Source organism: Crinia signifera, chromosome 6 (genome assembly GCF_055691185.1).
Source record: "Crinia signifera chromosome 6, ASM5569118v1, whole genome shotgun sequence".
NCBI lineage: Eukaryota > Metazoa > Chordata > Amphibia > Anura > Myobatrachidae > Crinia > Crinia signifera.
Window position 1 is genome coordinate 21,466,410 of NC_139222.1, and position 24,259 is coordinate 21,490,668.

Genomic DNA, 24,259 nt, shown 5'->3' on the forward strand with positions numbered 1-24,259 from the left:
CCTGTGGGAACACATTATCTTCCAGCTCTGACCCCAGGGAGAGAGTAACAGATCCCACATTATGGGGCTCATGTGGAGGTGGCCGGGAGTTGTGTCTAAGTACCGGATGCCAAGAGGGATCCATAAAGCTGCATGGTAGTGGCATCGTGGGCTGTGAGTACCACGGAACGTGGCCGGCTCGGCAATCCCAGCACATGCACCTCCTACATAGGTGCCCGGGGTGTGACAAGAGGTGCAGAGTCATAGTGATGGCCCAAATATCAGTATACACCACACACATTACAGTACAGGGTCACACAGTGTATTTATTACATATATATTGCAGAGAGGCCGTTATACATAAAGCACAGGTAAAACAATGCGGTTATATAATGACTCAGTAATACATACACCAGCTGCTTTCCCATATACAGTCAGACTAGGAGACATGGAGTCTTATTGCACACTGATCGCTCATGTCACTGTAACCATGGCAATACATCACAGCAGCAATAGAACTGGAACATCAGCATAAATGACAGATGCATTCAGCCAATCAGATGTGGCCGCCTGTATTACATGTGTGTAACTTGCACCAAGGGTGGAGAGGGAACCAAGAGGTTACGCTTTACACTAATTGGGAGTCCATGTCAACACTGACACCAAAAGATGTGAAAAACACTTATCGACCTTTTCAGGTCGACATTTTGACCCTGTTAGACATTCAATTTCGGCATAGGAAAGTTTACCTAGACACTGTATCTAAGAATCCACATACAATGGATGATAGAGGAATTTAGTATTGATGCTTCCGTTTCATGTAGATCAGTTAATTAAAATTAAGGGTGAGATTTAATAGGATGAGAGATTCAGAAAGTGAGAGATTTGGTGAGAAATCTCCAGTTTTTTTTAAAGCGGCAATCATTAACACTGCTAAACCAGTTTGATTTTGAAGTGTACATGATTGCCGCTTTATAAAAACTGGAGATTTCTCACCAAATCTCTCACTTTCTGAAAATCTCATCCTATTAAATCTCACCCTATACTATTTGTGTGTGAGTTTTCTGGTGTTTATGAACAGCTGATTTATGTGTAAAACATTTCCCACATTCCAAACATGAAAATGGTTTCTCTCCTGTGTGATTTCTCTCATGGTTAAGAAGAGTTGATTTCTTTCTAAAACATTTCCCACATTCAGAGCATGAACATGGTTCCACACCTGTGTGACTTCTCTCATGTATTACAAGATATGATTTACGTGCAAAACATTTCCCACATTCAGAGCATGAAAATGGTTTCTCTCCTGTGTGAATTCTCTCATGGTTAAGAAGAGTTGATTTCTGTGTAAAACATTTCCCACATTCAGAGCATGAATATGGTTTCACACTTGTGTGACTTCTCTCATGTGTAACAAGAGATGATTTATGTGCAAAACATTTCTCACATTCAGAGCATGAAAATGGTTTCTCACATGTGTGACTTCTCTCATGTGTAACAAGAGATGATTTATGTGCAAAACATTTCCCACATTCAGAGCATGAAAATGGTTTCTCACATGTGTGACTTCTCTCATGTGTAACAAGAGATGATTTATGTGCAAAACATTTCTCACATTCAGAGCATGAAAATGGTTTCTCACCTGTGTGACTTCTCTCATGTCTAACTTGATTTGATTTTTCGCTAAAACATTTCCCACATTCAGAGCATGAAAACGGTTTCTCACCTGTGTGACTTCTCTCATGTCTAACTTGATTTGATTTTTCGCTAAAACATTTCCCACATTCAGGACATGGAAATGGTTTTTCACCTGTGTGACTTCTCTCATGTGTAATAAGAGATGATTTATGTGCAAAACATTTCCCACATTCAGAGCATGAAAATGGTTTCTCACCTGTGTGAATTCTCTCATGTATAACAAGATTTGATTTCTTTCTAAAACATTTCACACATTCAGAGCATGAAAATGTTTTCTCGCCTGTGTGAATTCTCTCATGGTCAAGAAGAGTTGATTTCAGGGGCTTGGCTTAGTATGGTGTAGGCAGCACGCCAACACAGCTCCCACTAAGGATCCGTTTATTTCCCCATTCTGAGCTGTCTGAACTAGGATGCATAAGAAATAAAATGCATACCATCCGCTGAAATTAATGGAGTTGTGACCCAGAGCTGAAGCGTAGACTGGGAGCGCGAGGAACGCTGTGAGACACGTGTAGAGAGATCCGGAAGTGCCTGTGCAGGTCTGCCTCGTGGAGGAGAATCGGTGCTCGATTAGCGGTGCCTGTGGGAGACGCGTCTGAGAGGAAACCCTGCTGGAGTGCTGGGCGGGCGATTGCTGCCGGAGTTCACGCCGGTGAGAACAGTTTGGCCCAGGGGATCGCCTGGAGCCGCTTAAGCCCCAGGGAGTGTGGAGAGCGGTATCAACGCCCGTGATAGAGGCGGCGGGGCCACCAGAGACCGGGCCTGTACTGTGGCAGAGTCGGACCCGGAGACCGGTGGATCCCAGGTAGAGTGGAGAGGCGGGGGTCCCGGTCAATATCGGCGGTGCTGGTGAGTGTGGGGAGAGTGGTGACGTGAAGAGACATTGCTGTTTGATCCTTATTTGCCTCCGGGTTCGTTCGGTGGCAGAGAACGAGCACGGGGTCATTTGGGACTGTTGTTTGGTGATAAGGAGAAGTCCCACTATGGTGGCAGGGGTACACCTGACATTTAAAACAAGCAAGTGAGCTATATAACATTAAAAGTCAAGGCCCCGTTGGTGTACAGTTGGACTTGTGATTCCAGATCTGTTTATCAGATAAATATCCTTGCTCAGCAAAATGGGGAAGACTGGAAATACTTCTGCTGCAGCTCAGCGGCTGGAGAGATATGCAAGAAATGCTCAGTCCCCTGCTCCCCCACAAGTGCAAGAAATACCACCACCCTCCCCTAATACCACAATAGTAGAAAAAGGCACTGAAGATGTGACACATTCAACACAGCAAATACTACAGGCTATCGGTACATCTGAACACCGAGTCACAGAAAAAATAGGCCATGTGCAGGCAGAGATCTCATTGATTAGACATGATATGCAAAAACTCACTGAAAGAGTTAAAAATACGGAACAACGTGTCTCGGATGTGGAGGACATTGTAAACCCGTTAAAACTCACGGTATCAGACTTAACGTCACAAATGATAGCAGTTAAATCCAAACTTTCCGACATGGAAGGGCGATTAAGAAGGAACAATGTCCGGTTTGTGGGCATACCTGAGAGAGCAGAGGGCACATGCCCAGAAAAATTTGTAGAGGAATGGTTAGTGAAGATATTCGGCAGAGACAAATTCAGTCCCCATTATACGGTGGAACGTGCACACCGACTTCCAAATAAAGAACCACCACCTGGGGCACCACCCCGTACTCTCATAGTCCGTTTTTTGCATTTTAGGGACAGAGACTCAGTTCTACGAATGGCACGGATGCAAGGGCCCATGATGTATGAAACCAATACTGTAGCAGCCTTCCCAGATTTTGCAACAGATATACAAAAATCAAGGGCACAATTCGCACAAGTTAAGAAAAAATTGCGAGAGAGGCATATACAGTACTCTATGGTTTTCCCAGCACGCCTACGGGTGATATATGAAGACACTACCTTTTTTTTCTCTACACCTAATGAGGCCGAAATTTGGGTTGGGAAAAAACCTCTCTGAAAGAAACAGCGTTGGATGCATGTTTTTCTTCTTTTTCTTTTTTCTCTAAATTCCTTTTTTCCTTTTCAATTTTTTCGTTTTTTCTTTCCCATATATATGTCCTCTAAATGGGAATGGAGTCTTTAGAGGAATATAAATGCAGAATATAAAGGAATTAATGATGTAATGTATATGCTCTGCTCTGCTTATTAGGGTGTTATGAAAGAAATAATATCCTGGTACCCTAGGTTGGGTGGCATAAGTAAAAGTGGGAGATTAGTACTAGGAAATAGCTATTGGGGCTCTGAATAGATTTCTAATACTCCCTCTTTTAGATAAGGGTTAAGTTCAAGGGGTAACTAAGGTATAGGCATGTCTACAATTTTTGATAGGTATGCAGGGTGGGGGAGGGAGGGCACAGGGGATGCGTATGGTATTTATGTGTATGATGTTGTTTTTTTGTTTTTTTGGCTTTTTTGTTTTTATTCTCTTGAAGAAATAATGTATGGCTACTACATAAAGAATATTGGATGTATAAATCAAAGTATACGTAAGATAGTGGAATATAAGTGGAGATTGTATCTTTACTATTTGGCTCTACCTGTAACAAGAAAAAAGGGGGAGAATCCTATAAACCCCTTATTTGATCTTGATGTAAAGATAAGATGGGAGAACTATTTTATTATGTATTGTATTTGTGGTGGATATGACGGATAAAGTAGAGGGAACACGCATACTGGCGTGGAATACACGAGGGCTAAATGACAAGGTTAAGAGAGCATTAGTGCTCTCACAAGTAAAATCTTATAAAGCTGACATAATATGTCTATCAGAAACCCATTTAACAGGAGGGAAAGTCTTAGCCCTGAAAAAACCGTGGATAGGATGGATGTATCATTCTACTTTTTCACAGAACTCTAGAGGAGTTTCACTATTAATTAAAAAATCAGTTAGATTCCAATTGGAACACAGCCAAATAGATGAATATGGACGTTTTGTATTTATTAGAGCATATGTAAACTCCATCTTATTGAATATCCTTGCGGTATATGTACCACCACCATATAATAATGATGTTTTAAAACAAGTAGTAACATTTATGGCACTATCACCAGATACTCCTACGATATGTGTAGGGGACTATAATAATGTAATGGACCTGACTTTAGATAGGTGGCGGGTAGTACCACAAAGTAGTCCTTTAACGTCATCTCCATCTTCTTTTTTCAATCTGGTATCAGAGATAGGCCTAATTGATGCGTGGAGACTTCGCTTTCCAAGGAAAGCACAGTACTCCTGTTTTTCTGCCACACATAGTACTTTCTCGCGCATCGACATGGCTCTTATCTCCCCAGAATTATTACCAATGGTAATATCTATTGGGTATTTGTCTAGAGGAATTTCTGATCATTCCCCTTTATTGATGGTTCTTGATACATTAATACCCCAAGGGGAAAGATACTGGAAACTGAATCCATTCTGGATAACACTGATGGGTGAAGGAACAGAGTTAACTAGGGAGTGGTCGGAGTTTCAGATGAATAACAATACATGTCTTTCAAATTCAGTAAAACATGATGCGTTTAAAGCTGTTATAAGGGGTTCTCTGATAAAGAGAGTAACTGATATAAAAAAAAATGGACATAAACAGGAGAAGGAGTTGGAACATAGGTGTAACCAATTAGAGGCACAATATTTGATCTCTAAATCTCCAACAGATTACAACCTCTGGGAAGGAGCTAGACAGGAATGGACTGGTTATCTATTAGATAAGTCTAAGAGGAGATTATTATTTGTAAAACATAATATGTATTCACAATCAGATATGGGAGGGGGATATTTGGCTTTCCTAGCACGAGATGAAAAAAATAGTGCCACTATCTCCAAGATACAAGATGAAGAGGGGAAAATTAAATATTCAAGTTCAGACATTGCGGAGGTCTTTTCTAAATATTATAAATCCTTATATTCCTCAAAGAGTTCGTACAGAAATGAGCAATTAGACGAATATTTTGAATCAATACAAGTACCAGGACTATCACAAGAGGCGATTGAGTATTTAGATTCTCCCATTACCTTGGAAGAAATTGAAGTAGCTATCCAGTCCTTTCCTAATAAAAAAGCTCCGGGATCTGATGGTATACCAATAGAACTTTATAAAAAATTCAAAGATGATTTTGCTCCCTATCTGTTGGAAATATTCAACAAATCAGTGGAGAGTGGTGTATTACCACCATCAATGTCAGAGGCGGTCATAGTTGTTATCCTTAAACCAGGAAAGGATCCAACTATGCCTGACTCATATAGGCCTATTTCGCTATTGACCTCAGATGTTAAAATTCTGGCCAAAATATTAGCTATTAGGTTAAATTCTGTAATTACATCGGTCATACATGGAGACCAAACCGGCTTCATGCCAGGTAGAAATACAACCTGTAATCTCCGAAGATTATTCTGCCATTTGCAAATGGGAGGAAAAGCTGGGTCGGAAGCCGTGGTGGTATCGTTAGATGCCGCCAAGGCTTTCGACTCAGTGGAGTGGAGATATCTTTGGAGAGTACTAGAAAAATTTTCTTTTGGCCCACGATATATAAAGTGGATTCAATTACTATATTCTGCCCCTGTAGCGCGAATCTCAGTTAACGGGTATATAACCAAATCATTTTGTCTGGGGAGAGGGACACGCCAGGGCTGCCCTTTATCACCCGCACTATTCGCTCTGGCGATTGAACCATTAGCTTGTCTTTTGAGGAGGTCGCCAGAAATGGTAGGTTGCAGAATCGGTAATATTACAGATATAATTGCATTATATGCAGACGATATATTACTGTTTCTGCAAGAAACAATTAGATCAATACCAGCCATGTTGCAAATAATTAATGCCTTTGGGAAGTTTTCCGGGATATGTATAAATTGGTCTAAATCTAATATTATGCCAATATCTGGGGTCCTCCCCCAAATTATAGATCCCCAATACCTTCTACAGTGGACTCTAAAATTTAGGTATTTAGGGGTATGGGTCACTCCAAACCCATTAGAGTATGTGGTACAAAATATAGTGCCTATAACGGAAGAATTTAAGCGTAAAGCACATATATGGAAGAAATTGCCCCTAACAGTTATTGGGCGTATCAATTTAATCAAAATGATAATACAGCCTAAATATTTATATCTGTTGCAGCATTCACCTGTATATATACAAAAGAAAATATTTACTACAATAGACAGTATTATATCTTCTTTTATTTGGGGAAATGGAACATCAAGAATAGCGTTGAAAGCTCTAAAAAAATCTAAAAAGGAGGGTGGGGTTGGACTCCCTAATATGCAGATATATTATTTGGCCACACAGTTAGTACATATATCAGAATGGTTGCAGGGAAAAGGCGGAGACACTTTTTCAGAATTTTATTATATACATAGAGGACAACCAATAGAACCCTTACAATTTTTGTTATCTGATAATTCAATCTCAGGGGTACCGCCACTGTTGAGGCAGAGTAAGCTTGTATGGAGGAGGGTACACAATATAAGTAACTGGAATGAAATTGATGAAGATCAGTCATTATGGTACAATGCGACATTTAAGGAATTAATTCCCCTCTCTAGGGATAATATTTGGAGAGGAGTAGGAATAAGTACAATAAAACAGATATATGAAGATGGGATATTTAAAACATTTGAACAAATTAGAAGAGATTTTAATGTACCAAATGTAATGTTCTTTAGATATTTACAATTGAGGCATGGGATAGCTACACAATTTGGGGGATTAACTTTGGATATATGTGGATCACCTATAAAGATACTGGTATATAAGTTGGGAAAAGCCAAGCAGATATCAAAAGTATATGCCATTTTGAATAGTCATATAAACTCGCAAATATTTGACCCCCTAAAAAATAAATGGGAACAAAATCTGGGAAATATAACTGAGGGACAGTGGACACAAATATTAGGCTCAACGGGGCTGACAACCCCATGTATAAGATATCAGCAAATATATCTATATATAATGCATAGAGTATATCATTCACCAGTATCTTTATATAAGGCTCATTTACGTTCCAATACAGTCTGTCCTAAATGTGGAGTAGAGGGTGCAGATTTTTGGCACTTAATATGGAGTTGTCCGCAGATATTTAAATTCTGGGAATATGTATGGAGGGACATTGTAGGAACTGAATCTACTCTCCCAGAAATGATATCCCCACAAATTTGTTTGTTTGGATTAGATCTTGGAGAGACGCATTCAGTCATCATATATCAGTATGTACTATGCCTTACTACATTGGCAAAAGTTTTGATTGCAAGAAAATGGTTAGCAACTGAGATACCAAATATTAGCCACTGGAGAGCACTGGTGAATGAGACTATGAGACATGAGAAATTTACATATAAAACCAGAGGATCAATTACTACTTATCATAAGAAATGGGATAGATGGAATTTATCATAGTAGAAACTGTAAACAGAACATAAATAAAATAAAAAGAAATGAAAGACCAAGAATTAGTATATATACATATATTCATATTAATGTTGGTATATTGATATAAGATAGAAATATGCTAAACGGGAGAGAGATAAAACAAACATGGAAAATAATTAGAGAGAATGGTGAATTAATAATAATACTTTAATATGAAGAGTGAAGCCATACATAAACGTAAGGAGAAAAAAAAGTCTGTAATGTAAATATATTTTTTTTTTTTTTTTTTTTTGTCTGTTTGTTAGTTGTTATATGTAGAATTTAGAGATATGTTTTTCACATGGAAACATGTGGAATTTGTGGGCATATATATCAAGGGAGTAGAATCGAGAGGGAGAAAGGAAAGGTAGAAGAAGTAAATGTGAAAATAACAGGAGATGCAGAACAGAAAAAAAAAAATATATAAAAGGGGGGGTAGAGGGTGGGGGGAGATGACTGTGCCTCATTACGGCTTTGGGTTTTTTAATTATATAAGATATGTAGAATAATAATCACATCACATAGTAAAACACTATTAAAACATAAATTTCAAAACACACAGAATAGAAGCACTTATTAGATAACACATAAGGATTTAAATAAAATTACAAATATAGCACACAGTAACATAATACACGAACACAAAGTTCACAAATATAAACACATATAATATTATTTATAGGGGAAAGGAGGGGAGGGAAAGATGGGGGAGGTATAGAGGTTAATGTAAGGAATATAAGATATAAATAAAGGAAGAGGGGGGGAGGGACATAGGGACAAGGGGAGGAAAAGCAATAAGGGGCACTTCAACCCCACACCCAAACAAACCAACAAAATAAAAATTCGACCCAATGTTATAGCATCTCCTGATATTTATTTATGGAAAAATGTATGTTGTACAGGCATGTACATAGAACATGACTGGAATATATATATATATAAATGATATCCAAGAAGAATTGGAAAATCTGTGTATAAAACAAAATGTCTGTAACCCATATGAAAATATATGTCCAAATGTAAAAGAACGTGATAAAGATGTATGAAAGATATGTGAAAGGAAATGAAAAATGGGAAAAACAATAAAGAATTTAAAAAAAAAAGAAGAGTTGATTTCTTTCTAAAACATTTCCCACACTCAGAGCATGGAAATGGTTTCTCCCCTGTTTGAGGTCTCTGATGTAAAACAGAATCTGACGGATGTATAGAACTCTTACCAAACTCAGAACTGGATGATACTGTATCATCTTTATGGTCTGTACTGTGTGTAGTAAGGTCTGAATGATCAGGAGAAGGTTCCTCATGACTAGAGGGACCAGATGAAATATCTGCACTGGGAAATGTTGGGTGTGTATTGGGTATAATGGGGTTTTCCTCTGGAGAATCTTGTCTGATGTTCTTATCTTCTAGTATATAACCTGGAGACACAATGAGATCTCCCTCCGAGGTATTCCTGCTTGTGCGCCCATCTACAGGAAACAGATGAATGACAACAGACAGAATTGTTTACATTGAGAAGCAAATGTTCATGGAGGTTTTATCACTTAAACTGAACATGTCTAATGCTGCGCACACACTGGCCGATATATCGATGGTCTCTCAGCCAGTGATAGGTCTGTGAATGACCAGACATATCGCGTCAGCTCTGCAACACAGCCAATGGTCAACATACCTAAAGCTAGATGGTGCATGGTGCTGTGTGTGATATCTCCTGACCTCCCATACACCCGCTGCAGTAGGCAGCGGTGATGTGCAGCGGAATTGACCGGCGCATGTAATTGTACCACCCATTTGTGACATCAGTCACTATGGATTGGGCAGGGTGTATGGAGAACAATCCATTCACAGATATATATGTCTAATAGAGCATACACATGGTGAGATAGGCTTTATAGAAGCAAAATCGACCAGAAAATGGAATGGTCATCAAATGTTTTTTTGCACATTAGATGCAGATTGGATCCCAATGCAAATCAAATAGATAAATAGTGATAGCAGCCAAGACTATATAGCGGAAATCTAATGTATCACTGCAGCGTTCCAGTCCATGTCCATCTCCTGCCTGAAGCCAGTGTTCATCTAATAGCAAAACGAATGCACATCGAATGATAAATCGGATAGAAAATAGTGGAAACCGTAAAGGAGTAGAAAACGCATCAGAGCAGGTGGAATTGTCCATATCTAATAGAGATGTAATAAATAACAGCAGGAACCGCGTGTGAGCACCTGACGTCTGAGCTGGTTGTCGGCTCCCAAACGGAAATCGCTAAAGTCCTCGCAGCCGCCGAGTGATTCCGGGTTACGTGGCGGCTGTGAGCGTCAGGGACAGGACCAATCATACGATGGTAGGTGACCAAATGATTTATTCTCTGTGTGGGTGCTAGCGGATGGATGTGTACCCGTACGTATCCCTGCACAGGGTGGGAGAGGGCAGGGGGCGGCGTGCGTTCAGAGGGGCGGTGTTATCCTGATCCCTGGGATCCGAAATCACACAGCACAGCGAGCAGGTCTGAATAGGGCCCTAAGACTCTCATCCAATCACTGGTTACAGACCAGACTGGATTACTGTAACCTGCTCCTATGTCTCCTCCCCAACTCCCATCTCTGTCCAATGACAATGACGAGCACCTCACCTCCCACCTAATTACCTCCTCCCACTCAGGCCTGCAAGACTTTACCCACCACCATGGGAACTTTCCCCGCCCAGCTGTTCATCTCTCTCTGATGTATCAGTAAGACTCTGATACCCCAATTCCTTACTAATGCTTTCCTGCTGTCACTCTGTATCCCCTCTCTATGATCCTCAGTCTCTCCGCTCTGTATCCCCTCTCTATGATCCTCAGTCTCTACGCTCTGTATCCCCTCTCTATGATCCCCAGTCTCTCTGCTCTGTATCCCCTCTCTATGATCCTCAGTCTCTCTGCTCTGTACCCCCTCTCTATGATCCTCAGTCTCTCTGCTCTGTACCCCCTCTCTATGATCCCCAGTCTCTCTGCTCTGTATCCCCTCTCTATGATCCCCAGTCTCTCTGCTCTGTATCCCCTCTCTATGATCCCCAGTCTCTCCGCTCTGTACCCCCTCTCTATGATCTCCAGTCTCTCGGCTCTGTACCCCCTCTCTATGATCCCCAGTCTCTCCGCTCTGTATCCCCTCTCTATGATCCTCAGTCTCTACGCTCTGTATCCCCTCTCTATGATCCCCAGTCTCTACACTCTGTATCCCCTCTCTATGATCCTCAGTCTCTCTGCTCTGTACCCCCTCTCTATGATCCTCAGTCTCTCTGCTCTGTACCCCCTCTCTATGATCCCCAGTCTCTCCGCTCTGTATCCCCTCTCTATGATCCTCAGTCTCTCCGCTCTGTACCCCCTCTCTATGATCCTCAGTCTCTCTGCTCTGTACCCCCTCTCTATGATCCCCAGTCTCTCTGCTCTGTATCCCCTCTCTATGATCCTCAGTCTCTCTGCTCTGTACCCCCTCTCTATGATCCAGTCTCTCCGCTCTGTACCCCCCTCTCTATGATCCTCAGTCTCTCCGCTCTGTATCCCCTCTCTATGATCCTCAGTCTCTCTGCTCTGTACCCCCTCTATGATCCTCAGTCTCTCTGCTCTGTACCCCTTCTCTATGATCCTCAGTCTCTCTGCTCTGTACCCCCTCTCTATGATCCCCAGTCTCTCTGCTCTGTATCCCCTCTCTATGATCCTCAGTCTCTCTGCTCTGTAACCCCCCTCTCTATGATCCTCAGTCTCTCTGCTCTGTAACCCCCCTCTCTATGATCCTCAGTCTCTCTGCTCTGTAACCGCTCTCTATGATCTCCAGTCTCTCCCCTCTGTATCCCCTCTCTATGAACCCCAGTCTCTCCCCTCTGTATCCCCTCTCTATGAACCCCAGTCTCTCCCCTCTGTATCCCCTCTCTTTGATCCCCAGTCTCTCCCCTCTGTATCCCCTCTCTATGATCCCCAGTCTCTCCGCTCTGTATCCCCTCTCTGTGATGCCCAGTCTCTCCCCTCTGTATCCCCTCTCTATGATCCCCAGTCTCTCCGCTCTGTATCCCCTCTCTATGATCCCCAGTCTCTCCGCTCTGTATCCCCTCTCTATGATCTCCAGTCTCTCCCCTCTGTATCCCCTCTCTATAATCCCCAGTCTCTCCCCTCTGTATCCCCTCTCTATAATCCCCAGTCTCTCTGCTCTGTATACCCTCTCTATGATCCCCAGTCTCTCTGCTCTGCATCCCCTCTCTATGATCTCCAGTCTCTCCCCTCTAAATCCCCTCTCTATGATCCCCAGTCTCTCGGCTCTGTATCCTTTCTCTATGATCCCCAGTCTCTCCGCTCTGTATCCCCTCTCTGTGATGCCCAGTCTCTCCCCTCTGTATCCCCTCTCTATGATCCCCAGTCTCTCCGCTCTGTACCCCCCTCTCTATGATCTCCTGTCTCTCCGCTCTGTACCCCCCTCTCTATGATCTCCTGTCTCTCCCCTCTGTATCCCCTCTCTATGATCCCCAGTCTCTCCCCTCTGTATCCCATCAGCCCCTTCAAATAGAAGGACCCATTTAAATTATTTTTACCAAAATAATGCAATAAAGGGTATTTTTACATTATTTTAGTTTCCCCTGAATGTACTAACGGGCTTTTGGAGCAGTTTTTATGAAAGCAAAATAATAATAATTCAGGCGCAAAACTTCTAAATAATCAATTACTCCATATATATATCACAATTCACTATGAGTGCTTATGCTTGGTATATATGTGCAGCTACCAAGGCAACAGTAGTTAAAGAGCGAAAAAAGAACCAATTAAAGAGAGCGCATGTATACCAATGTATAAAGTTTTATTAAAAGACAATAATTAAAAATACATTAGTTAATATCAACCTTGTAATAAACCTATTCGGTATAATTGCCGATTAGGCAAGATGTCCCATTGACAATTAGCAATGTCCCAAGACCCGTGATAATCACACAGTCTCTAATTGGCGCTTAGGGACCAAGAGTCAATATAAATCCTGTAGGGTAAAACACATGTGCAGATCTAATGTTACTTGAATGGTATGCTTCCCAGAGCAAAAGATCTCACCACTTGTCTTTCCCTCTTTAGAGGATATTAATTGCGGGCATTGATGGTTTTGTAATTCCACGCAAGAAAGTCTCCACACAGATGTATTTGCGGCCGTCTCAGACTCGGCGCTTACAGGGTCCTAGCAGTATCCGTTTGGCAGTGTGTGGCCTCCCGGCTCGTCTAGGTTGATCGGTCCTCTGCAGCCGCACACCACGTGGCTGGCAGGTGCTGTGACAGTATTATTAGCCGTGCCCCTCCTGCTATACCTCAACCCTCAGCACCGCACATCAGTTTCCTGACGGGCACCGGATGGGTGATCGGGCAGGTCCTAAGGTTAGGACGGTGGGGTTTTGATTGTCGCGGCTGAGGCGACAGTAATGGCAAGTCTCTGTGGAGATGGCAAGGGTGATGATATGCTCCTGGGTGGCCCAAGGGGGTGAGAAAACCTCTTTTACTTGGCGCGTTTCTCCATCTATGTATTCAGACGGTTTCCTCAGAAGGTATAAGAACCCAAATCCTCTGCCTGTCTTATAAAGCACTCCTGCCCAATCAGCCTGAGGCTTTCATTTGCATACACCTGTTGTTTAATTAACTGTATCTCCAGGTGTAATCAACCTATGAAGTTTTGCACTTTTTAGCTCTTCTCATTATTTGGAGCAATTCTATTTAAACATACATAATTATAAACTCATATTATACTATATATAAAAAATGCATACACATACACAAATAAAAGTATCTAGAAGTATTGGCATCGCTGAACGTAATCACCTTACTTCACTTTAATAACATTACTAGTCCTCAACAATAAATTGTTTATTCACATTCATTTGATCCATCTCTTGCTGGTTCGAGTCACACATCAGACCAAACCCAACTGTGGGTGTGTATAAATATTTTTCTTTTTATCTTTATTTACATTTATTTTATTTTACATTTTTGTATTTTATTTGGATTTTTATTTATTTTTTGATTTATTTTTATTTTCATTTATTTACTATTTTTGATTATTTATCTATATTTATTTATTCTCATTTATATTTTGATTATGGTTAAATTAACATTTATTATTATTATTATATATCTTTATGTTACCACTTTTAATTATATAGCCTTTTATGCCTGGCACAATATAAAATATTCTAAAAAATCAATATAAAATAATATAAAAAAGAAATCTATTTATACACACCCACAGTTGGGTTTGGTCTGATGTGTGACTCGAACCAGCAATCGGAAGGTTGGTGTAAACTGAAGGTCCGGGTCTTTACCGTCGAGCCAAGAGCTGGCTCAAATGAATGTGAATAAACAATGTTGAGGACTAATTAATGTAAATAAAGTGAAGTAAGGTGATTACGTTCAGCGATGCCAATACTTATAGATACTTTTATTTGTGTATGTATATGCATTTTTTATATATTGTATAATATGAGGTCATAATTGTTATGTATGTTTAACTAGAATTGCTCCAAATAACAGGATTTTGTACTTACCGTTAAATCCTTTTCTCCGATTCCACAGGTGTTACAGTGGGGAATAGAAGGTCCCCTCTCTCTTTCTTTCAAAAAGCTTACTATTTTTGTGTCCAGAGGTCGCACACCTCCCGCAGTAAACCATTATATTGTAGGCTTATGCCAATTGGTTATATTCAGGGGGGTCCTATTTTCCTCATCAAGTTAATGAGGATCCTGTGCGGATGACCACCCCTTCTTTCTGTTGCGCGGGAATAGAAGGTCGACTGCAGGGAGCATGGGCACTTTAATAATTTTCAGCCAGCTCCTCCCCTTCTACTTCCCCCAGACAGTCAAAAGAATTGTGCCCGGAGGGAGCTGGAAAATAGGAAAAAAACACTTCCCAGGAGGAGATTAGTACAAACAAAACACTCTTACACAGAACAACATAAGAAAAGAACTAAAATTGAAAAAGGTTAGAAAACACAAACTAGACCACACATACCATCGTGGAGAGTTTCAGCAAAGCCAACTGACTGAAACTCTAATCTTACTGGAACAGACCTATGGTGCTGTAGAAAACCAAAGAAAACAAACTGGTCTGAATGAAGCAAACAAGAACTTCAGCGCCGAGGCGGGCGTCCAGTGACACCTGTGGAATCGGAGAAAAGGATTTAACGGTAAGTACAAAATCCCGTTTTCTCCTTCATCCACCAGGTGTCACTGGAGTAACAGTGGCGACATCCCAGAGCTCCCAACACAGGTGGGACAGCGCTGAGATCCCATCAAAACCACGCGACCAAACTGAGAAGCAGGTTCTGTAATGGTATCAAATTGGTAGAACCTGACAAAGGTCTTCCTACTCGACCAGGTAGCAGCCCAGCAGAGCTGCTGAATGGAAACCCCTTGGGCAGCCGCCCAAGAGGGACCTTCCGAGCGCGTAGAGTGCGCCGATATGGTAGAAGGAGAATGACGAGCCTCCTCGTTGTAGGCCTGTCTGATGGTCAGACGAATCCACCGAGATAGCGCCTGTTTGGTTGCAGGCCAATCTCTTTTTACCGGATCGTAGACCACGAACAAAGCATCGGTCTTTCTAATGGAGGCCGTCCTTTCTACATAGATATGGAGGGTCTGCACCACATCCAAAAACTCGTCAACCGGAGAATCCCCCTCAAATGCCGGGACTACAATGGGCTGGTATATGTGAAAGGCTGTAACCACTTTAGGTAGAAAAGCCTTGCAGGTTCCGTCCTGTCCAGGTGAAAGATAAGGAATGGTGGTTTAAAAGAAAGCGCCCGTACCTAGGTCACAGACCCTCCTTGCGGAGGGCAAGGCCAAAAAGAGCACAGTCTTCCATGTAAGATATTTTAATTCCACCGATTCTAGAGGTTCGAACAAAGAGGATTGGAGAAAGGTTAAAACCAAATCAAAGTCCCATGGCTCCAAGTCCCATGGTGCGGTAGGAGCCCTAAAAGGGGGTTGAATACGGAGGACCCCATGGAAAAAGGTCTGTACCTCCAAAAGTAAGGCCAAACGGCTCTGGAAATATACAGACAAGGCCGATACTTGTACCTTGAGGGAGCCCAGCCTCAAGCCTGTGGACAGGCCTGCTTGCAAGAAGAGAAGGAGTCTCGACTTTTTGAACAACTTTGGTGAGACACCCCGCCCCTCCCACCAATTGATGTAAGCTCTCCAGATACGGTAATAGTGGAGAGATGTCACCTCTTTCCTGGCCCTCAGCATCATAGGGATAACCGTAGCCGGAATCCCTGCCTTCCTCAGAATGGACTTCTCAGTACCCACGCCATCAAATGATGTTCCAGGCTCTGATGGTAGAAAGGGCCTTGACCGAGGCAGAGGCAATGGCCATGGTTCGTCGACGAGCATGGACGTGAGGTTTGTGTACCAAGACCTGCGCGGCCAATACGGTGCTATCAGAAGAACCGTGGCTGCCTCCCTCTGAATGCGCTGTAGCAGGCGCGGAAGCAGAGGGAATGGAGGAAACGGATACACAAACCGGTAAGGCCAAGGCATCTACTCCCACTGCTTCTGGATCTCGAGTCCGAGCTCCGTATAGGGGCAACTGGTGATTGTGTCCAGACGCCATGAGGTTGACTTGAGGGAGACCCCACCTCCTCACCAGTTGCTTGAACACCTGAGGATGCAGACACCACTCTCCGGGGTGCATGTCGTGTCGGCTCAGGAAGTCTGCCTCCCAGTTTTCGACCCCTGGGAGGAATACTGCGGAAATAGCCTGAGCGTTGTCCTGGGCCCAGAGGAGAATCCGACTGACCTCTCATGGCTGCGCGGCTGCGAGTGCCGCCCTGCTTGTTTATATACGCCACTGCCGTGGCACCCTCTCTAGTAGAGGGACCGGGCTCTACTCACCCCTGCCAGGCTGGCCGGTGGGTAGTGTGGCTGGTGGGAGATCAGGACACGCGCCGCACGCATCAGTGTCTCTGTCCACTCCGGAAACTGTGGTTTCCTCAGCCGCGGACAGAGCACAAGCCGCATGCAGCTGCGAACTGGTCCCCCCCGGCAGCTCCAACGGCAGGGTCAGACAGAGGCAGAGGCTGTCTGACCCTCCTCTTGCTGATTGTAGAGTAAAAAAAATAAAGAAATTCTCCTGAACTTGCCCTGGAGCAAGCCAGAAGTGTGCCTAGCTCCCGCAGGGCACAACATAAGACTGACTGTCTGGGGGAAGTAGAAGGGGAGGAGCTGGCCACAAAATTCTTAAAGTGCCCATGCTCCCTGCAGTCACCCTTTTATTCCCCACTGTTACTCCAGTGAGGTGTCACAGGTGGATGAAGGAGAAAATGAGAATAGCTAAAAAGTGCAAAACTTCATAGGTTGATTACACCTGGAGATACAGTTAATTAAACAACAGGTGTATGCAAATGAAAGCCCCAGGCTGATTGGGCAGGAGTGCTTTATAAGACAGGCAGAGGATATGGGTTCTTATACCTTCTGAGGAAACCGTCTGAATACATAGACGGAGAAACGCGTCAAGTAAAAGAGGTTCTCTCACCTCCTTGGGCCACCCAGGAGCATATCAGGTCTCTTTACAGCACCGGGGGTTACAGGAAATGGAAGTCCTTAAGACACCAGGAGCTGATATATACTAGCGGTGGGGAGGAGACTGGTCAGATGTCTGGGCTGGAAACACACAGTGACATGATGTGAGGGGGAGAGCAGGAGTATAATAGGGTCTGATGGCTCCTGATGTATGAGATACACCAGAGAGTGTGGGGAGGAGACTGGTCAGATCCCTGGTCTGGTAACACACAGTGACATGATGTGAGGGGAGAGCAGGAGTATAATAGGGGCTGAGGGCACCTGATGTATGAGATACACCAGAGAGTGTGGGGAGGAGACTGGTCAGATCTCTGGGCTGGTAACCCACAGTGACATGATGTGATGGGGAGAGCAGGAGTATAATAGGCGCTGATGGCTCCTGATGTATGAGATACACCAGAGAGTGTGGGGAGGAGACTGGTCAGATCTCTGGGCTGGTAACACACAGTGACATGATGTGAGGGGAGAGCAGGAGTATAATAGGGGCTGATGGCACCTGATGTATGAGATACACCAGAGAGTGTGGGGAGGAGACTGGTCAGATCCCTGGTCTGGTAACACACAGTGACATGATGTGAGGGGAGAGCAGGAGTATAATAGGGGCTGATGGCTCCTGATGTATGAGATACACCAGATAGTGTGGGGAGGAGACTGGTCAGATCTCTGGGCTGGTAACACACAGTGACATGATGTGAGGGGGAGAGCAGGAGTATAATAGGGGCTGATGGCTCCTGATGTATGAGATACACCAGAGCAGGGCCGTAACTAGGGGGGGCACGCGCACCGGGCGCTGGAGGGGGGGGGGGGGGGCGCTCTCAGGTCCGGGGACAGCCAGCGGGGTCAGCCAATCAGCGTCCGGCAAGTCTTTTCGAAGTCATCACCAGCGCTTCCCGACGCCACACTAGTAGGAGAGACGGACGGAGTCAAGCTGCCGCTACAGCGGCTACCCGGACCCCCGCTGGCTGCACACAGGAGGTAATTTAGGTTGTCAGCGGGGAGGTGAACGGGGGTGGGGTCTCCGGCGCCAGGGCGGTCATTTGGTCGCCCCCGTCCCGGGAGAGAAACACACAACACAACACATACATAACACCACATACACAAAAACAGTACAGCACACAGAAAAAAGAAATGCATTATAGGTGCTAAATCTCAGGAGTGGATGTAGAATTCATCAACACACAAGCATACTTGCCTACCTGACCCTCTCCATGCGGGAGAAAGTGCTCTGTACCTGGACTTCCCTGGTAATGTATGATTGCCATCACCTGTGGTGACACCTTTTCTTATCAATTACCTAGCTCCCCACAGGTGATGGCAGTCATACATTACCAGGGAAGTCCAGGAACAGAGCATTTTCTCCTGCATGGAGAGGGTCAGGTAGGCAAGTATGCACACAAGTCAGGAGCGGTGTGTTTGAAACACCACCACCACACCTGATCTAATTGCGGTCATTGAGTATCAATGCAAACACTAACATTACGGTGAATGTTTTAACAATTTACAATCTTGGGCCTTTGGCGCAGCATAAGATGAAATTTTACAGCAATTTTGGAATAAAAAAATAAATAAAAAACTCCCAGGTTTTCACGGGCAGGTCAGATAGTATGTAATAAGTGATTATTCCTCACCTGTGCTGGTATCTGTAGGGATTTCCTCCCCCTTACACTGCTGATCATCCCTCATATATGTGTCTTCTGTCTCTGTATCTTCTTTCTTATCTGTCACACAAGACTCTTCTCCTTCTGCCTTAATATCAGTCACATCCGTCTCTTCTTCTCCCTTTATTTCTTCGGCATTAATAGCAGACAAATCTTCACAATGAACCTAAAAAAAAATCACATTAGTATTGTCTGATGTTATGGAGATAGAATATCAGTGTATAAGACACACACACACACACACACACACACACACACACACACACACACACACACACACCTGCTGCAATTCATATAGTGACAGTCACTTTGGTATACTGGGGAGACCCTAATTCCCACCTACCTGATCCTCCTGTGGGGTCCTGTGAGTCTCCTCTGTACACTGCTGGGAATACAGAGGACGGGGACATCTCTCTGGGGTATCTCTGTTACTGGGCCCATCTGTAGGAGACACGCAGCGACTGAGGACATGGTATATATGTGATTATCCTGGGAATACAGAGGACGGGGACATCTCTCTGGGGTATCTCTGTTACTGGGCCCATCTGTAGGAGACACCCAGTGACTGAGTACATGGTATATATGTGATTATCCTGGGAATACAGAGGACGGGGACATCTCTCTGGGGTATCTCTGTTACTGGGCCCATCTGTAGGAGACACACAGTGACTGAGGACATGGTATATATGTGATTATCCTGGGAATACAGAGGACGGGGACATCTCTCTGGGGAATCTCTGTTACTGGGCCATCTGTAGGAGACACACAGTGACTGAGGACATGGTATATATGTGATTATCCTGGGAATACAGAGGACGGGGACATCTCTCTGGGGTATCTCTGTTACTGGGCCCATCTGTAGGAGACGCACAGTGACTGAGGACATGGTATATATGTGATTATCCTGGGAATACAGAGGACAGGGACATCTCTCTGGGGTATCTATGTTACTGGGCCCATCTGTAGGAGACACACAGTGACTGAGGACATTGTACATACGCGATTAGCAGATGTGCGATTATATAGGGGGCCCCCATACCTGCTCTACCATGTGCAATAAAATGTAATCTCTGCTTACCCAGTGATGTGAGGGGCCGGTGAATCTCCATCATCACGTCCTTGTACAGACCCTTGTGTTCCTCTATAAACTCCCACTCCTCCATAGAGAGATATACAGCGACATCCTGACACCTTATAGGAACCTGACACACACAATGATACAGTCATCACTCAGACCACATCCCCCGGAGTTACTGTATAACGTCCCATTCCCATTGGTCACCTCTCCGGTCACATCCCCCAGTGTTACTGTATAATGCCCCATTCCCAGCAGTCACCTCTCCGGTCACATCCCCCAGTGTTACTGTATAATGCCCCATTCCCAGCAGTCACCTCTCCGGTCACAGCCCCCGGTGTTACTGTATAACGTCCCATTCGCGGCAGTCACCTCTCTGGTCACATCCCCCCGGTGTTACTGTATAACGTCCCATTCCCAGCAGTCACCTCTCCGGTCACATCCCCCGGTGTTACTGTATAACGTCCCATTCCCAGCAGTCACCTCTCCGGTCACAGCCCCCAGTGTTACCGTATAATGTCCCATTCACGGCAGTCACCTCTCCGGTCACATCCCCCGGTGTTACCGTATAATGTCCCATTCACGGCAGTCACCTCTCCGGTCACATCCCCCGGTGTTACCGTATAATGTCCCATTCTCGGAAGTCACCTCTCCAGGCACATCCCCGGTGTTGCTGTATAATATTCCATTGCCGGCAGTCTCCGGTCACATCCTCCGGTGTTACTGTATAACGTCGCATTCCCATTGGTCACCTCTCCGGTCACATCCCCCGGTGTTACTGTATAATGTCCCATTCCCAGCAGTCACCTCTCCGGTCACATCCCCCGGTGTTACTGTATAATGTCCCATTCCCAGCAGTCACCTCTCCGGTCACATCCCCCGGTGTTACTGTATACCGTCCCATTCACAGCAGTCATCTCTCCGGTCACATCCCCCGGTGTTACTGTATAACGTCCCATTCCCAGCAGTCACCTCTCCGGTCACAGCTAGGGTGGCCAATCCCGGGATCGGCGGGATCCCGGGATTTGGCCCCCAAAAAAACGGGATTTCAATCCCGGGATTGGAGTTTCCAATCCCGGGATTAGACTGCGCATGCGCGCAGTCTAATGCCGGGCAGCGTTTGAGCATCGCTCAGACGCTGCCCGACTTCTCCCGGCAGCACTGCGCAGCGTGACCTCTCAGCGTGAGATCAGAGGTCACGCTGCGCAGGAAGAGGTCGCGCCCGGCATTGTGATGCTGCACCGCCCACCCAACGCGCCCGCCCACCCAGCGCGCCCGCCCAGTCAGCGTGCCTACCCGCCCGCCCGGCCAGCGTGCCTACCCGCCCGCCCAGCCAGCGTGCCTACCCGCCCGCCCAGCCAGTGCATCCACCCGCCCACCCAGCCAGTACGCACCCAGCGTCATTGACGACCCGTACCCCCACCAGGCAAACCCTCAAAATGTAAGTGATTCTTTTTATTATCCCAGGATTGAAAAAATGCCCAGGGATTGGCTTCCCTAGTCACAGCCCCCGGTGTTACTGTATAATGTCCCATTCCCAGCAGTCACATCCCCCGGTGTTACTGTATAATGTCCCATTACCGGCAGTCACCTCTCTGGTCACATCCCCTGGTGCTACTGTATGATGTCCCATTCCCAGCAGTCACCTCTCCGGTCACATCCCCTGGTGTTACTGTATAACGTCCCATTCCCAGCAGTTACCTCTCCGGTCACATCCCCCTGGTGTTACTGTATAACGTCCCATTCCTAGCAGTCACCTCTCCGGTCACATCCCCCGGTGTTACTGTATGACGGCCCATTCCTAGCAGTCACCTCTCCGGTCACATCCCCTGGTGTTACTGTATAATGTCCCATTCCCAGCAGTCACCTCTCTGGTCATATGCCCCGGTGTTATACTGTATAACGTCCCATTCCCAGCAGTTACCTCTCCGGTCACATCCCCCTGGTGTTACTGTATGACGGCCCATTCCTAGCAGTGACCTCTCCGGTCACAGCCCCCGGTGTTACTGTATGACGGCCCATTCCTAGCAGTCACCTCTCCGGTCACAGCCCCCGGTGTTACTGTATAATGTCCCATTCCCAGCAGTCACCTCTCCGGTCACTCCTCCCCCCGTGTTACTATATAATATCCCCTTCCCAGCAGTCACCGCTCTGTTCATATCCCCCAGTATTACTGTATAATGTCCCATTCCAAGCAGTCACCTCTCCAGTCAGCAGTTGATTGATCTTGTTAGTGAGTTCCAAGATCTTCTGCTCATTGTCTTTCCCATGTATCAGTGAGTGAGGTGGAGGCACCATGATGGGAATCTGGGTCCTCTGCTGTCCTCCTGACACACAGTGATGGCTACTGGGTGTCTCATGATCACCAGAGGTCTTCTTCACTACTGTGTAACCCTGTGTATAAGAAAATACACTATCACTGTAGACACTCCCAGTTATGACCCTCTATTATTACTATAAGTGATGTCACTGTGACACTCCCAGATCCCCTAACCTCCCCAGTCACATCCCTGTATTATTACTATAGATATAAGTGACGTCACAGTGACACTCCCAGATCCCTTCACCTCCCCAGTCATGTCCCTGTATTATTACTATAGATAAGTGATGTCACGGTGACACTCTCAGATCCCCTCACCTCCCCAGTCACGTCTCTGTATTATTACTATAGATATAAGTGATGTCACGGTGACACTCCCAGATCCCCTCACCTCCCCAGTCACGTCCCTGTATTATTACTATAGATATAAGTGATGTCACAGTGACACTCCCGGATCCCCTCACCTCCCCCGTCACGTCCCTGTATTATTACTATAGATATAAGTGATGTCACGGTGACACTCCCAGATCCCCTCACCTCCCCAGTCACGTCCCTGTATTATTACTATAGATATAAGTGATGTCAGTGTGACACTCCCGGATCCAGTCACCTTCCCCGTCACATCCCTGTATTATTACTATAGATATAAGTGATGTCACAGTGACCCTCCCAGATCCCCTCACCTCCCCAGTCACGTCCCTGTATTATTACTATAGATATAAGTGATGTCACAGTGACGCTCCCAGATCCCCTCACCTCCCCCGTCACGTCCCTGTATTATTACTATAGATATAAGTGATGTCACAGTGACGCTCCCAGATCCCCTCACCTCCCGGTATTATTATTATTATTATAGATATAAGTGAGGTCACAGTGACGCTCCCAGATCCCTTCACCTCCCCAGTCACGTCCCTGTATTATTACTATAGGTAAAAGTGATGTCACAGTGACGCTCCCAGATCCCCTCACCTCCCCAGTCACGTCCCTGTATTATTACTATAGATATATGTGATGTCACAGTGATGCTCCCAGATCCCCTCACTTCTTCAGTCACATCCCTGTAATATTACTATAGATAAGTGATGTCACAGTGACGCTCCCAGATCCCTTCACCTCCCCAGTCTTGTCCCTGTATTATTACTAGAGACAGGATTATATGCAACAAAAAAAGCTTGAAATATGCATGCAAATATGCATGAAAAATGCTTAAAATATGCATGAAAAGCTTCAAAATATGCAAAATAAAAAATACAGTAATTTATAGGTTTTTTATTTAAATCAGCATACAATTAGTAAGCAGTATATGACCAGCAGTAAAATATATATAGAATGCCCCCAGCAGATAAATGGACAGAATGCCCCCAGCAGATAAATGGATAGAATGCCCCCAGCAGATAAATGGATAGAATGCCCCCAGCAGATAAATGAATAGAATGCCCCCAGCAGATAAATGGATAGAATGCCCCCAGCAGATAAATGGATAGAATGCCCCCAGCAGATAAATGGAT

At 44.8% G+C, this 24,259-nt stretch overlaps 2 protein-coding genes across 2 annotated transcripts in view; both read right to left on the reverse strand.

Moving 5' to 3' along the window:
- Positions 1-24,259, reverse strand: part of LOC146007462 (uncharacterized) — a 185,763-nt gene that overhangs the window by 36,333 nt on the left and 125,171 nt on the right. The window contains exon 8 of the mRNA XM_083145834.1: positions 1,199-1,881. Coding sequence (XP_083001960.1) covers positions 1,199-1,881 — 683 coding nt within the window. The remainder of the gene's footprint in view (positions 1-1,198; positions 1,882-24,259) is intronic.
- LOC146007374 (uncharacterized) lies at positions 2,053-22,729 on the reverse strand. Its single transcript, XM_083145721.1, has 7 exons — positions 22,634-22,729; positions 20,435-20,558; positions 19,700-19,797; positions 19,327-19,522; positions 9,246-9,587; positions 3,128-3,225; positions 2,053-2,079 (listed from the first exon to the last, which is right to left on the reverse strand). Exons 1-7 carry the CDS (start codon positions 22,727-22,729, stop codon positions 2,053-2,055), a joined length of 981 nt encoding a protein of 326 aa, XP_083001847.1.